The 16,309-nt window shown below is 38.2% G+C and overlaps 2 protein-coding genes across 11 annotated transcripts in view; one reads left to right on the forward strand and one right to left on the reverse strand.

Annotated features, from left to right (window-relative positions):
- Ubp1 (upstream binding protein 1) overlaps positions 1–13,848 on the forward strand; it is a 36,471-nt gene extending 22,623 nt beyond the window's left edge. For 3 of the 6 annotated variants that reach the window (XM_015489533.2, XM_015489534.2, XM_048794984.1), the window contains 7 exons: positions 2,184–2,238; positions 2,509–2,602; positions 5,726–5,816; positions 6,575–6,693; positions 9,021–9,163; positions 9,893–9,944; positions 11,892–13,848. In XM_015489533.2, coding sequence (XP_015345019.1) covers positions 2,184–2,238; positions 2,509–2,602; positions 5,726–5,816; positions 6,575–6,693; positions 9,021–9,163; positions 9,893–9,944; positions 11,892–11,929 — 592 coding nt within the window. In that variant the 3' untranslated portion in view covers positions 11,930–13,848. Of the gene's footprint in view, positions 1–2,183; positions 2,239–2,508; positions 2,603–5,725; positions 5,817–5,980; positions 6,414–6,574; positions 6,694–9,020; positions 9,164–9,892; positions 9,945–11,891 lie in introns of all 6 variants that reach the window. The other 3 variants (XR_007344286.1, XR_007344284.1, XR_007344285.1) reach the window with 3 other exon arrangements.
- Positions 5,587–16,309, reverse strand: part of Fbxl2 (F-box and leucine rich repeat protein 2) — a 95,331-nt gene continuing 84,608 nt past the window's right edge. For 4 of the 5 annotated variants that reach the window (XM_015489536.2, XM_048794990.1, XM_048794989.1 and 1 more), the window contains one exon: positions 12,688–15,974. In XM_015489536.2, the coding sequence (XP_015345022.1) occupies positions 15,867–15,974 (108 nt within the window). In that variant the 3' untranslated portion in view covers positions 12,688–15,866. Of the gene's footprint in view, positions 6,006–12,687; positions 15,975–16,309 lie in introns of those variants that run through there. The other variant, XM_048794986.1, reaches the window with a different exon arrangement.

The following is a 16,309-nucleotide window of genomic DNA, read 5'->3' on the forward strand; positions in this document are numbered from 1 at the left end:
GCGGACACAACATCTTTGCTTGTATGTGGTGCTGAGGATCGAACCCGGGCCGCGCGCATGCCAGGCGAGTGCCCTACCGCTTGAGCCACATCCCCAGCCCTTTTTAAGTAATTTTTAATATTTATTTTTTAGTTGTAGTTGGAAATAATACCTTTATTTTATTTACTTATTTTTACGTGGTGCTGAGGATTGAACCCAGGGCCTCGCACGATGTGCTAGGTGAGTGTTCTACTGCTGAGCCACAACCTCAGCACCCCCAGTCTTTTTTTTTTTTTTTTTTAANTTTTCTTCTCTAGGTTCTACATGAGAGAAAACATATGACTCTTAATCTTCTGAGTTTGACTTATTTTACCCATCCATTTTCCTGCTAATGTCATAATTTCATTTTTCTTTATTCAGTATTTAGCAGCAGAGTCAATTGGTAGAACCATGGAGTGGCTCATTTTGGGGGCAGAAAATAGCTAGCTCCCACATTTGTTATTGGTGCATTATAGTTGTACATATTGATGGGATTTGTTATTACATATTTGTACATGCACACAATATAACAACATAATTTGGTCAATATCACTCCCCAGCACCTCAACCCCTTGGTCCTTTTACTCTACTGATCTCCCTTTGAGTTTTAGGAGATCCATCCCCACTTGTATTATCCTTATCCTTTTTCTTCTCTAGGTTCTACATGAGAGAAAACATATGACTCTTAATCTTCTGAGTTTGACTTATTTTACCCATCCATTTTCCTGCTAATGTCATAATTTCATTTTTCTTTATTCATCTGAAACTTTTTTTGGGGGGTGGGGCTTGGAACTTTTGATCCTCCTGCCTCAGCCTTTCAAGTAGCTGGGATTATAGGTGTGGGCCACCCATTACTGTGCTTATTATCTGGCTTTGACTAACAACTGAGACTCTTGGGAATTACAGGTGGGAGCAGGAGACAGGGTCTGAGGCATCCTGAAGATGCAGTGGTACCCTCTGGGGCTTTCCATTTCTGGCTGCTTTGTTGGAGAACTAATGCAGAGTATTTCTGATCAGACCCCACCACCACCCTTTTTTTTAGGGCACTTCTTACTTCAGAGAAAATTATTAAAGCTATGACCACAAGGGAAAGGTTCTGTTGTTTTATACTCTGATCATATTGCCCAGGTCTGATAAGAAAACAAACAAAATGACACTTTTGCCCTGTGGAAATATATGAGCTGATGATACTGCTTGTTTTCATGTAGGTTTAAAAGTAGAAGAATACTCATAGACTTGAAGGGGGGACTGGAGAGCCATCATGTTACCACATTAAAAGATCTCTTCTAGCTTTTTTTTTTTTTTTAGGGCAGTCCAGCCTTAATAATCTTACAAAATTACTATGACCTTAGAGATGAGTTGTGAATTCAAGTTGACTAGTTGGCTGGATATTTCCTGAGAGTCCACTGTTCCAGGACTATTCTAGGTGCTGTGATATATAAGTGACCAGACAGATCTCAATTTGAAGGAGCTTAAATTTAGTGAGTGGAAATGGATATAAATATAGTAAATATATCAATATAGTAAACCTAAGTAATTGAGGAGCAGGCACTAAGAAAGGGGCCTGTAGCTCAGTGGGAGAACACTTCCCTGGGTTCTATCCCCAACATTGCACCTCAAAATAAAGGAGCGTATGTGCAGGAGTCAGAAAGTTGTTTACTGTTTTCATTCTGCCTTAGAAACACAAGGATAGTGGTTTGAGTTTGTTTCTCTTGTTCACTCTCTGTAATCATGGATATGTATCATGGATTAATTAAAGGAAGATAGTATTTTATATTTTTACTTAGGATCATTATACTTTTTCTTGTAGCTCATTGTTTTCTTAAAGTAGATCGTTTTTGCAGCTCTATATCTTATTGGTTTCTCTTTTTTCTAATTAAAATCATTTAGTATTCTTCATTTTCTTGGCATCCCTATGGATAAGTGGGATTTCATAAAACTTGAATTTCTCACTAGAACATATGGACAAAATGGCATGAGTGAAGAGAGGGTCTTCTGCGTCTTCATCTTATCATAGTTACCCCCACCCTGCTGTGTCTCCCCTCTATTTGCAAACTTACAGCTTTCTCATAATGATGCCTTATTTAAAGTTACCTAGTTTAATAGGCTTTTTTTTTTTTTTAATTATAAAAACCATTCTCTTCTTCCTTTTCCTTTCTCTTTAGCAATTCTTCTTCCCCAAATCATCAGGGAGATGGAGTTTCACAGGCATCTGGTGAAGTAAGTATCTTTTTCCTAAAACTATTTTATGCTTTCAAGGTCTTACATTTTTTAAGTTTCTGACAGTATTTGAGTCCTTATTCAGGTTTCTAAGTAGTCAGGTTCATGTTCTTCTTAGGTTTTCTTTTTTTAATACTGAAACTTGGAGGCTCCTTTGTTTTGTTTAAATACTGTTTACATGCTAGTGACTTGGTGGTCTGGTCTGGTTTGGTTTGGTTTTGTAAGTTTGACTGGTTTCATCTCTTTTGTGTTCATTTTCTCTGTTAATAGCAAATTCAGCCTTCAGCTACAACCCAGGAAACACAACAGTGGCTGCTCAAAAACAGATTCTCTTCCTATACAAGACTGTTTTCTAATTTTTCAGGTATGTCTCTGTGTGTGTGAGACATACATGGGAGTGTTTTGTTTACTTGTTTGTGTCTGTGGTTTTATTAAAGAGTTTAAATTTTTTTTAAAGAAGTAAATATATATACACACACATACATACATACATAAAAAGTTGCAGAAAGCAGTGATAATATACAGGGAAGTCCTGTGTTTCCATCACCCACTTCCCACAGTAGTAATATCTTACATGCTTGTCATATACTATAAAAACCAGGAAATTACCATTGATAAAATCTGTAGTTTCACCAGACTTACGGGTAGTCACTTGTATGTATGTATATAGTTTATGCAATAGTTTTTCATTTTACCTTCATTTTGAAATAGTTTTTGCTTTATACCAAGTTCCAAAAGATAATGTGCAATTGGTCCAGTATGCCTTCATTCAGTTTTTCATATAATTGTAGTACAATAACAAAACCAGGAAATTGACATTGGTATAATATATAGTCAAGTCATTTTTATCACATGTGCAGATTTGTGTAACTACCATTGTGGTTAAGCTACAGAATTAGGCCATTACCACAGTGATCCCTGCTGCTATACTCGTTTTTATCTCCCACACTAGACTCTTTTCTGTCTCTATTATTTTTTTCACTTGGAGAGTTATGGAAATGGAATCACAGGATATATAGTTTCCTGGTATTTTTTCTTTTACAAACCTTATGATATTGGCTCTTTTATAACTCAGCATCATAATCTGAAGATTCGCCCAAGTTGTTGTATGTATCTATAGTTTAACTCTTTTTTTTTTTTTTAAGAGAGTGAGAGAGAGAATTTTTTAATATTTATTTTTTAGTTATCGGCGGACACGACATCTTTTTTTTGTATGTAGTGCTGAGGATTGAACCCGGGCCGCACGCATGCCAGGCGAGCGCGCTACCACTTGAGCCACATCCCAAGCCCATAGTTTAACTCTTTTTATTGCAGAATAGTATCTCATGGACCCAGGTCTTATGTACTTAAGGGTCTTATATGCTGAAGTGTCAGTTCTATTCTTAGTAAGATAAGGAAATACTTGGATGGGATGTTAGAAGGCATCAAGTAGTGCTGCCTCAGGTGGTGTGGAAGGAGGTCCATGTAACAAATAGTAGTGGATACACCAGGTGGGGCAGGGCCATTATCTTCCAGATACATTTGGCACTGGGACCTTTTTCCCACGGAACAACAACATGTCCTGGATAAACATATTCTGAGAAATTGTGAGTCACAGTAAAGTGGCACCTTTGCTTTAGCTTGTGGTAGTATAGAGCCATTGAAACTCAGCTTGATTGCTTTAAGAGGATGGAACGTGTGTGCACATATCGAGCTTCAAGGAAATCTTAGTTTCACAAAGAATATGGTTTCCTATTATGCTATTTATTGCATTGTTTTTGCAATGAATAGTCATTCCTCATGTAGCTTTTTGTCTCTTCAAAGTACCAGACGGAAGTCACTTGCTAGCTGGGACTGCCTGCCCACCTTTTTTTTTTTTTTTTAAAGTTGTAGATGGACACACTACCTTTATTTTATTTGTTTGTATGTGGTGGGGAGGATCGAACCCAGTGCCTCACACATATGAGCAAGCACTCAACCACTGAGCTACAGCCCTAGCCCTGGGATCCATATTTTTTATATGATTAAGGAAAAGCCTCTTAAGTGTGGAAAACTAGAAATTGTACAATTTGGGGTGGAGGTGGTCATCTTGAGCTCTTGCAGAAGAAGCAGAATTAAAAGCATAGCACATAGAAAAACTTCCAATAAATATGGAAGGCCCTTGTTACTCCTGTTTGGTCAGTCCATGTTTTTGTCTTGGGAGTTTTAAGCTCTTTTCATTGAGTGGTAATTACATGGTTTAGCCTCCTGCCTTTTCCTTAACCCATGGGCTTCCTCTGGAGGCTGGGCAGGGAGCTAGCCATTGTGCCCCTTTGGTGCATCAACTGAGTCAAAGAACTACAAAAGGTCAGTGAGGAGATGAGGCCTCTTGCTCTGAGCCTTTTGGGCATTCACATTTCAGGAAGGTTTATCCACTTCTCTGCATGGGTTAAAGTTAAGGGTACATATGTGTGTGGGCACATCTCTGGTCATACCTACGAGCCCTGCTTCAGAGGTGTTTTTTTGTAGGCTCCAGTAGAGAGATGAGAGTGCTTGTTTCTCTGACTACAGAATGACTCTCTTAATGTTCATGTCTTGTGGAAGTTATACTTCTCTGATCTTTTTTTCTTTTATAAATTAGAAATTTATTAGGTTCTCATATTCAAGCTCTTAGAGAACTCCATTATCGTATTACATATTGGTAGGAGATACTTATATGGAAGTTATGCCTATATCCCAGAGACTGTTAGTAGAGGGCTAAACATAAAAGATTGTGAATGTATTCAAACATTAATAAGCAGAGAGGAGAATGTGATGAACTCCCATGTAGCCACCCCAAGCTTGGTCAATCTTGGTTTCACTACTTCCTCTCCCACCTTTCTGCTGTATTTTAAGGTCTGTTGTATCCTTGATCTCTTGTTATTCACACTTGGCAAGTATTTATGGGGGGAAATATGAAGGAATCATCTGATTCTTTGCCATGCTTTCCTATTAAAATTGGCTGCTATGACAGTTATGTTACAGAATGTTTGATGTGACATTAAGTGGCCTAGTCTTGATGTGACATTAAGAGGCCTAGTCCTTGTTCCACTATCAGCTAGTTGTGTCACTCTGGACATGTTTCTGAAACTCTGGACTTCCATTTTCTCTTTTGTAAAAATAAAACTGAGTAATCTGGGTGGTCTCAAGATTTATCTACCTGAGGTCAGAATCAAGTAAAGCCACAGCAGAGCCACTAGGTGAAGCAGGCAGTGAGATCTGGTATTGGGGATAGTCAGTTGTATGGGATCTGCACACTGATTAGATTTACCAGCTTCTGGACTTCTGAACTCCCTCTTGATACAATACAGGCTATTGAAAAACCAGCATTGTCTTTGGCTCTAAAGGACAGGGGATGTGTGTGTGTACATTCAGAATGCCTGATGTTGTTTAGAAGGACATCTAACCATGTAAAAAGAGATGGATGCTTGTGAAGCAGCCAGTGGCATGTTCTTTTTCATTTGAGAAGAGTCTCTTTGTTGTCCTCCAGGTGCCGACTTATTAAAACTGACAAAGGAAGATTTAGTTCAAATTTGTGGTGCAGCCGATGGAATTCGGCTCTATAATTCACTGAAGTCAAGGTAAAATACTGTGGACTGTTTTGCGTGAAATAAGGACATACCTTTCTTCGTGTGGGGGGTTTGGGCAGAATGTGTTTCCACGATAGGTTGGCGTGTGCCTGTGTGCACCGTCGAGCATCGGCAGCATCGTGCTCACGAGAAGACTGTTTTGTGTACACCTTCAGGGCAGGCCCAGATATGATGCAGGCACTGATGAGGGCAGAGGTAGACTGTAAGACTGGTAGCAATGCACATGGGCAGTACTGATTTCTTGAAGACGACTGGGTTTGTTGCCAAGAAAACAAAACTTCTAATTTAGGTGAGCTATACAGAATCTACGGTTTTCAAGGTCATGACTATTATTAAACAGTTATTAAATATGTAAACTTCTAATTGTGAATTAAAATAATAGAACTGTAAACTATGCTGGCTTTTACGATCCATTTACTATCATTGTTATTTCTAGACTTGGGGTGTGAGAATTCCATTAAAATTGAATCACTGATTTTAAATTGCTTACTTAATCTTGAAACTTAAATTTACCAGCATCTGACAGACCATCTCAATGGTTTAGAGTCTGGATCATCATATTAGACCACCTGTGATAGTTGTTGTGAGGTGTGTGGTTTTTACATTTTTATTAGTAAATTATTTTGCATAATGAAATAACATTGTAAAATTTTCATAAGGAAATAGAACTTAGATTCCTATAGTTGTCATGTGTACGTGTGTTCAGGCAGCTTCTCTCCTAGGCTCATCTTGGCATCTTCTGATTGCAGGTCGGTTAGGCCCCGCTTAACCATCTATGTCTGCCAGGAGCAGCCGAGTAGTGCCACCCTGCAAGCGCAGCAGCAAGCTGCAGGCAGTGGAGGCGAGAATGGCAGTGGGACGCCATACGGTGGGTATTCAGGGTATCTCAACCCTGTCACTTCCTTTCTGCCCAGTTACTAGTGCAGGAGTCTTGATAGTAGTAGGCACCAACTGTAGGGCCATGTCCTTGGGAAAAGAGGAAACTAGCAGTCTTTCTCAAGTTCTCTTTTATATGGCCCCTTGTGCCAGAAATATCTAAACAAGCAAAAGACTAGCTTGAATGCTTTGAGATTTTTATCTGACTTTTTGCCCCCTTAAATCTCACATTTACTGAAATGGCAAATGTACACTGGTGGCTTGATAACCCCCCTGACCCCCCCCCCCAAAAGGAGGAGCACCACTCCTCTCCATTTTACTGACTAGCAAGATGGGGGGACTGCTTAAAATAAAACATGTGCAAAGATGCATCTGTATATCAGTCCTAAGTGTGGACTGGGTGGCACAGTGATCTGTTCATGAGGTGATAGGTCCTTATCAGTGGTAGTAGGCTCTGTGTCATTTTCCATCTGTATGTTAGGAGGCATCTCATCCTGAGGGTTTTTCTTATTTATACAGTATAGCACTGGATTAGAGCAGATCTTGAAAGGCTGGTCCCTTTTCTCCTCTGAATATAGCCTTAAAATAAGTAAGCATTTTTATTTTAAATCATATACTTTCTACTATTTTCCTCTTCTTATGTTTTGAAACAGAAGGCAACATGCTCAGAACTTTAAAGAGAAAGATACATTACAAAATTCAGAGGCAGTTATTTGCCCTGATAAATAATTTATGGTTGGAATTTTACTGAAAAAACAAAAGGGCAGCAGTCACAATTACAGAATTTTCCATTTGGTGTTAATTTTACTCCAGAAGCCATGAATTTAAGATTCAAGGTACAAGTTCTTAATCTAAAAGGATAAAAATTTTTAAGAATCTCACCACGTATCTCCAAGGTCTTACACATCATTTACATATCATTAAGACTGTAATATTTTAGAGGTTACATCCCCAAACATAGGTAACACATTTAAACTCCACCACTGGAGTGCCACAGAATAGCCATAGAATGTATGTTAATGATAGGTATGGCTGTGTTCCAGTAAAATTTATTTAGGAAAAAATAAGTGGAGAGAGCTGGGATTGTGCCTCAGTGGCATTGTGCTTATCTGGCACATGTGAGGCACTAGATTCGATCCTCAGCATCACATTAAAAAAATAAAGGTATTGTGTCTGTAACAAAGGTTTCTGTACTCATAAATCCACACACACAACAAAGAACACACCCTTATTTACGGAAACAAAGTTCTCAGCAGTGGTATTTTTGATCCATGTCTAGCTTGACTCTGTCATTAAGCAAGACCCGCATGAGTCAGACACTGCATATGCACACTCTGCAGGTGATGTCTGCTGGTGACTTATATGTGCCAGGAATGCAGAATGCTGGATGGACTCTGGCTAGGGTATTCTGTAAAGAAGTATCAACCTTCATTGTCTGTCTGTAGCCTTTCATGTGGTATCTTCTACATTATTTTAAATTTGTGTGTGTGTGTGTGAATATTGGGGGTGGGTACCAAGAGCTTTCATTCCTTAGAAATTCCCAATAGTAGGATTATTGGATCAAAAATAATGACCCCTTTAGGGCTCTTTTTGTATATTACCAGAAATATAAACATTTTAAAAACAACTTTCTTCAAGTATGATTTGTATACCATAAAAATTCTTTTACTGTAATATGCAGTTCAATGGTACTTCAGTTAATTTACAGTTTATAGCCATTGTTGCAGTCTAGCTTGAGTCCCATTACCCCAGAAAGACCCCTGTACCTGTTTGTAGCCCATCCTAACCCCTACCCCATTTTTTGGTACCTGGGATTGAACCCAGGGTCGTTTAATCATTAAGCCACATCCCCAGCCTATTTTTATTTACTTATTTTTTGGGGGACAGGGTCTTAATAAGTTGCTCAGGGCCTCACTACACTAAGTTACTGAGGCTGGCCTTGAAGTTGTGATCCTCCTACCTTGACCTCCTGAGGGTTGGAAGCACAGGGATGCACCACCATGTCCAGCTTCCCTGTTCATATTTAACTTTTGAATGCAAGAGACTTCAGTGCAGAAAAATATAAATAAAAATTTAAACCTTAAATCATTTTGTTAATGTTAAGTTATACATGCAAACATAAATAATGTATTATATTTCTGATGGGTAGTTTGATATTTTAAGGTAGTAAGGGGGAAAAGAAATGTTAATTTGGTCCCATTATAAATTTTAAATTTTATTTTGATACTTTGAAAGATGTATTTCTATGGATCAAGTAGGAAGCAGATCAAAGATTATGGGTAATATGCTGTTTTTTTGTTTTTCTTTCTTAAATTTCAGTTTACCATGCAATCTACTTGGAAGAAATGGTTGCCTCAGAAGTTGCGCGAAAACTTGCATTGGTGTTTAATATTCCTCTCCACCAAATTAACCAGGTTTACAGACAGGGTCCCACTGGCATCCACATTCTTGTTAGTGATCAGGTAAATTGGATAATCATCCTCATTCATTTTTCCCTTTCATACTGATATTTACTTTTGTACATATTCTTGAACTATAGAAAATAATTCTGTGTTTATCTCTTTCCAAATACTCATGAGAATCATTTCCAAAGAGTTAGTGATCAAATTTGTAAGAATTTATAATCAAGAATTTTAGTGATAATAAGGAACACAAGTCAAAGAAAACTGGCTTATCCTCCCCACAACCCTTTGCATTCAGATACTCATTTCAGGACTTTGAAGGTTAGAAGCAGGCTCTGTCCCTTTTTATGAGGTGGACATTGGTTATTTTCTCATTTTGGCCATTATGGCCACCTTAAAAAAAGCCATGAAAGTTTAGAAGTACAACCCACCTCCCAACTCCATGTTCAGAGCAAGTAATCATAGAATAATAACATGTACTTTGTTTTAGTCAACATTAACAGAACTATAAGGAAGTGCTCCCCATAGATCACAGAATGACTGACCAGATCCTCAGGGACAGTGATGGCAGGGATGGTCAGAATAAGGTCTTGCGAGTGCAGCAGACACACATTTTCACTACCTCACACTGGCTTCAGGAAGTATTTTGGTAATTTGAATTCTGTACTTGTGCAAGAATAATATATAGACTATAATATTTTCCTTTAACTGATTTTAAATCATTTCTATTCATTTAAAAAGGGACAGTAATATCTTAATTGTACTTATACGTGTGCTTTACTCTTCTAGATGGTTCAGAACTTTCAAGATGAGAGTTGTTTTTTATTCTCTACAGTAAAAGGTACTTTGTACATGTGTGTCTTTATACTCAAATTATGAACAATATTGTGTGCCTCTGATTAGTTCCCCTTTTTTGTGCTTACTCTTGAAAATGCTCTCTCTACTAATTTTTAAGAATTAGAGAAATGAATCAACAATGTTTTTAAGGACTATAATGGAAGTTAACTAGCAAATGAGGAAAAGGTGTCAGTCTTTCTAGATAACTGGGAAAAACTTAGTTCATTCAGTTAACATTTTACTGAGCACTGTTTCAGAAATTTAATGCTTAGTGAATGTTGAACAAAACAAAGAGTCCGTGTAACTCCCACTCTAGTGGGGAAAACAAACCAAAATTGGCCAAACTTACCAACATTTTAAGTGCCAAGAAGGAATTGGAAAGTCTGTGGGGTGTTTATGGATAAGGGGAATCTGGAATGGAGGACATGGAACAGTTAAAGAAGGCTTCTATGAAGAGGTGTCTTGAAGGATGAGGAGCTGGCCATAGGAACAGTGTCCTAGGGCAAATGATTCTATCAAGGCCTGGAAGAGGGTTGTGTAGCTGCCATGTAGTGTGTGAGGGTGAGTAGAGCAAGGTGGGGGGTAGGGTTTTGCATTCAGGACTGAGGTGATGGTAGTTTGGATTTTAGTTGAAATGCATTGGAAAATCAGTGAAGTTTAAACAAAGTAGTAATGTGATTAGATTTTCCTTCTACTTTCAAAATGGGGGGCATGAGAAGACCACAAAACTGGAGGCAGGAGATGGCCATCCAGGCAAGAGGTAATGATTTATAGACTGAGCTCCACATTTGAAGGAGTAGTAGTTGTAATTGCCAGTTTCTTGTTGAGAGTTACCATTTGGGGTATGTCAGGTAGACACTTAATGGTGCCATTCTGGGTCTGAATAAAGAGGTCTGGGTTTAAAATATAAATTTAGAAACCTTTGGCTTTTCAGAAGTTATAAAATTGAGGTCATTGGAGGAGACAGTATGGAAAGAGGGCTCAGGTGAACTCCAACATTAAAAGATTAGGTAGAGTGTTTTTAAAGGCCAAAGAATTTGAAGCGATCTATGTTCATAGATTGTTTTAAAGGGCAAGTGGGTTAAGATCCCAAACCAGGCTTAGCACAACTTTCCCTAGAAGAGGAAAATGTCATGCATTACTTACTCTTTCCTGGTGGTCACTCTTTTTTTACTTTGTGCCTGATGTGTCACATATGACATCAAGTTACCTGCACTTTTGAAGTGATGTCTTATGTGGACTGAACTACATTCAGTGACCTGCAGGGCTGAATTGTAACCAGGACCGGTTCACCTGTACTTTTCTGCTCAACTTTTACTCTGTAAAACTCATTGCGTAAAAAAAAAAAAAAGGAAACTCATACTGTAATTGTGTAGTTGTGAATTCAGTAGACATTTCAAACTTAGGATTTCCCTTAAAATCTGTTTTTCAGACTTGTGTACATTAAAAAAAATCATTTATCTAAAATACCTTTAATGCTTCTCATCATTTATGGAGGCCATCAGGCAAAAGTTGGATATATTTTTAAATGTTTCAAATCTGCCTCCAAGGAGTTAAAAAATTTTTTCTAGGAATGATAGATGTTTGCACCCTCAGGTTGTGTATTTTCTGTAGGGTTGACTTGGCCCTTGCAGTGTTTTCACCTGTTCAGCTTCCAACTTGTGCTCTCTCTGGCTTACAGATAAGTTCCACATCACACTGCAGAACTGGCAAGCAGTATGGGAGCAGTGTACTGAGAAGGGCACAGCCAGTCTTTAGAAAGCAGAATGGCTAAAAGGGAAATGTGGACATGATGCCGCCTAAGAGAAAAAGCTAGAACAAATGAATGTTTTTCTCTAGAATTAGTTGAAAGTAACCTCTGAGGTGGGGGTTGCAGAGTTTTTTTATTTTAGTGTTCTTGCTTTCCTAAGCTAAGTTAAAAAATTTTTTAACTTTTATCCTTTTTCTGCAGCTGAAAATAATGATGGTATCCACATAATTTTGAAGTGATGTCCTATGTAGACTGAACTATATCCAGTACCAAATAAAGTCACGCTAAAAGTGTGTGAAGACTGAATCCAAGAAGTCTTGGGATTGGATTTTACTATATGAAATGTTTCATATTGAAAACACAGATGACCTTTCTAATGAGTTGTATGAGAGGCAAATCTCACTGTCACTGCCATAGCCAAGCATCCTCGTGAGAGTGAGCACGTCGGGACAGCGTGCATCCAGCTCTGGAGGCCGTGGGGCAGGCGTGGCTACCTGCTTCTCTGGCAGAGGCCAGTAGATACAGTTCCCAGAAGCAGCCCTTGGGCTTTTTACACTGTATGCGGTTTGGAAATGAATGTAAAACTTAACCATGGGCATTTACCTATCTGTGCCAGTTTGGTTTCTATTACCTGAACCTTATGCTGACCTGGGGAGGAGATGGGGGACAGTGCTATTGTGGAGCCAGAAAGGATTCCTTCAGCAGAGAGATGGACTGTGCTGATGTGGTGATGGTCAGGTAAGAGGCTCGGCACCTTCTCAGAAGAAATCATGTCTAAGGGTATAGGTTTGAAATGATCATGCCAGACTGGAGAGGATCCAAGCCAGGAAGATGGGCTTGAAGCAAACTGCATTATCAGGAGTACCTTGGTGAGAGGATCAGTGTAAATCCTAATAGGTACAAAGACTTGTGTTTTTGCTTTGTCACAGATTTATTGAATAACTTTTTTGCTTCTGCTTCCAATTTTAGCATTTTAGTTTCTGGTTTTCATTTTTTGGAAGCCTCCTTGCCTTTTAGACTCGTGGTTTTCTTTCTTGTTTCCTTCTTATTTCTCCACCCCCTTACTCCTGAGCATTTTTAAAGACCTACCCCAGACATTGGAAATAGGTGACATAGGTAGGAGGCACAAAGTTTTATTGTTGGTAGCTTCTGAGTTGGTGTTATGGGATCTTTGTTATGAACAAGATGAGATTTTTCATGGAAACACTAGATATCATAAATCTAACACTAAAATGTACAAAAAAAAAAAAATCCCTTGGTCTCTTCTTAAGATACTGAGCTTCAGTACAATCATGAATAAACATTCGGATTGAGAGGTTTTTAATAACCACACAATGGCTTTTTCTTAAAGTATGCATCTTTCATAAAAAGTGTGCTAGCAACTTCCCCCCCAGCCCACCAAAGGGAATCCACTGGTTTCTTCTTTTGCTCCTCCCTTCACTCAGAGCCTTTCCAGAATTCATTGAGCATTTTTTGAGGCCTATGGTGTATCAGACTGAATTTTTAAACTTTTTAATTACAGCATCTCTGTTTACTAAGCTCTTTTGGCTTTGAATGTACCATTTGAGCCTCGTCTTTGTTCAGGTGGAAATAGGAATGATTAATAGTAAGTTTGAAATCTCTCCCAGAACACAAATGACTTCACTAGGTGAAAGCTTTGACATTTTGGTTTATTCATAAAGGGGTTAATTATTTGCTACAAAGAAGCACTGTCTGAATATTTTCATCTTAGTTCAGAAATATCTGTTACTCCTATAGACCATGTAGGAGGAGAGTTTTCCTTTCTGTCCTTCTCCCCTTTGCTTTTGTGTGACCACATGTTTTCTGTACCAGTCACTTGGTTCTTGAAAGAAGTAAGCTTCTCAGTTGTTTTAGAGTTTTGCTTGTCTATTTAGCATTCCTTTGGGTCTCATGATTTATGGAACAATAAATGTCATTTAATGCTGTGTGCTATTTTGAATTCATCAGGTTTTAGAAAAGTGGGATAAAATACAAGCTCATCAAACTTGAAATTAATACTGAGTGGCATTGACCGTTAGTCTGTCCCAGTAAAACAGGTTAAATAAATTATGGCACCAGCAAATTTGCTACTTTGTTTTTTTAATAGTAGGATGTACACATTTTCAGTACAATAAATGTTTTCCGATTGTTTTGCAAACGTGTCTCATTTACAATGTCAGTTCTTGCTAGTTTCACTTCAAGTTGACTTTCACCTTGCTAGTTTCATCTCAAGTAGAGTCATAGAACCAAGAGAGCCACTGTCCTGAGCATACCTCAGAACAAATATTGTAAGAGGCTAAGCTCTTGTAGGTTTTTTCCCTCAAAACTAAGGACAGGTTATTCTACAAACTGTTCTTTACAGAGGAAACAAACCTGGTTTTCTCACTTGAGGTAACCCTCTATTTTTATAAATGAGGTCATGGATCGTTTAGCATCAAGTCCAATAGCAGTGAGAGGTTGTATCCTAACTCAAGAGAGAATGTATGGCAGTCTCTGGTCATTAGAAAAAAAAATCTTCTCCAGTGCTGGGGATTAAATCCAGGGCCTCACACATGGCCAGGTAAAGTACTCTACCAATGAATTATAATCCCAGCTTTAAATTTAATACAAACTAATCATTTTAACAAGTTTGTTACATGCTCATTTGTTCACTTAAGTGGCTTCATCAGTTATGTCCTCCATCCCTAACAGTGGCGCAGATTATATATATAATATAAAAATAACTGCTATGGCATTCATATAACCAGGAAATACTGGAGTTTATCAAAAAGCAATAAAATACTAAGTACTTTAATGCTTACTCAATCTTGCTAAGTCAATTTATGGGGGGTATATATTTATCTGCCATCTTTGAATGCAGCTGAGGCATCTGTCCCCTTAAAAATGCTTTTATCATTGTCTATAAAAACATAGAAAGCATTTTTGTTTTTATTTCTCATGAGTTCTAAGAAGTGGTTGCAAGGACCAGCTGCCATTAACACTTGAGTTCACAGTGAAGGTGGTAATGGGTTCCTAATCTTCAATAAAGATCACAAATGTGGACAGTGCAGAGCAGGACTCAACATATAGCATCATATCTTATTTCAGGTAACATTAGGAGGTCTGAATTTGGAAAACGGTTTTACTCAGATTTATGTGCCAGAAAATAGCAATAAAACCCTCTGAATTAAGTATTGCAATGGTTTATTCATTTTTATATTGTGAGTCCAAAAGGTGCCAACACTTTTCTGAGTTTTAAGTGTGTAAAATTTTTGAATAGTTTTGGTGTAACCTGATTTTTAAAATTTAAAAATAAAAAAAAAAAATCACATCCATTCTACATGCATCCATTCATTGTTTTTAATTGTATACTAGAGATAACTTAAGCCTTAATTCCTGTTTCTTTAGATCCCCCATATTTGGTGAGAAGTATGGAACAATTAGCTTTATTCCCTATAATAAAAATGCATTATGTGCTGTAGCATATGCCAGAGCTTGTAATTTCCAATCAGGCAACACAAACTGAGTTGCTTTTGTTTTGTTTTGGTCCCTGGAGGTGGATATGACAGGCTGATAACAAAGGTGAAGACCCTGCTTCACCCAGTTTAGAGTCCTTATTTCTTTGGTGTCTCATGGAAACCTATTATCATGCCTTCCACATAAGTTTCTACATATAAAACTATTTGGGTATTATGAATTTGCATTACAGTCACTTTGATAAAATTGCTATTTAATCTTCAAAGTGAAAAGTCCAGCTAATCAAAATGTAATTACTGTGGATTAAAGTAGGCCACTGGCTTAAGGATCAGGTAGAAAATCAACAGGTTATATTTTTCTGCTCAATTTGTGCTAACACTGATGGTCTGATTGAGGAATGCTGATAAAGCCAAGGGTAGGACTTTTGTACCGAGATAGGTACCCACCTCATAAGGGATCCAGGTTTCTTGTGTGATCTTGGCTGCATCAAGACCACTCTTGCCATATGTTAATGGACACAAAGTTTTGATTGCATCACAGCAAAATAAAGGTGAAACACTATCACCAGAGTTACTCCAATCCATACTGAAGGCTTTTACCTGTAAATGCCTTTCCCAGTGGAGAAGCAAGAGATTTGGGTAATGATGGAGTAATCATGAAGACTGGTCTTCTCTACAAGAAGAGACACCTCATCACCCCTTGGGCCTGAGCAGTGGGCTGTCAGAGAATAACACAGCACCTACACAGTCGCTGTCCACTTCCTGCCACTGCTGTTGGTGGGGTGACAGGAGCAAAGTAGGCATGGACTTTGACATGAGGGAGCTGAGCCTGGAAGTAGAAAAAGTGGAGTAGTCTTTACCCTGGTATTTTGGGATTATAACTACTTTTCCCTTAATATTATTAGAGAAATTATTACTTCTGCTCAATGGCAGTAACTGGCCCTATGGGCAAACTTGAGTGAAGGACCCTGGATAAGGCTGCTTTGCGGCGAAAAACGATATGTGTGAATTATATGAAGACTATGTCCTGCCTCTTACTGATAATCATCTAAGCTGTTTTCCTTGGAAGGAGAGCCTCTTTTTATTACTGGTGATTGAACCCAGTGTGCTTTTACCACTGAACTACACCCCCAGTCCTTTTTTGAGATAGGGTCTTATCAAGTT

This window comes from Marmota marmota, unplaced genomic scaffold (assembly GCF_001458135.2).
Source record: "Marmota marmota marmota unplaced genomic scaffold, marMar, whole genome shotgun sequence".
NCBI classification, from domain to species: domain Eukaryota; kingdom Metazoa; phylum Chordata; class Mammalia; order Rodentia; family Sciuridae; genus Marmota; species Marmota marmota.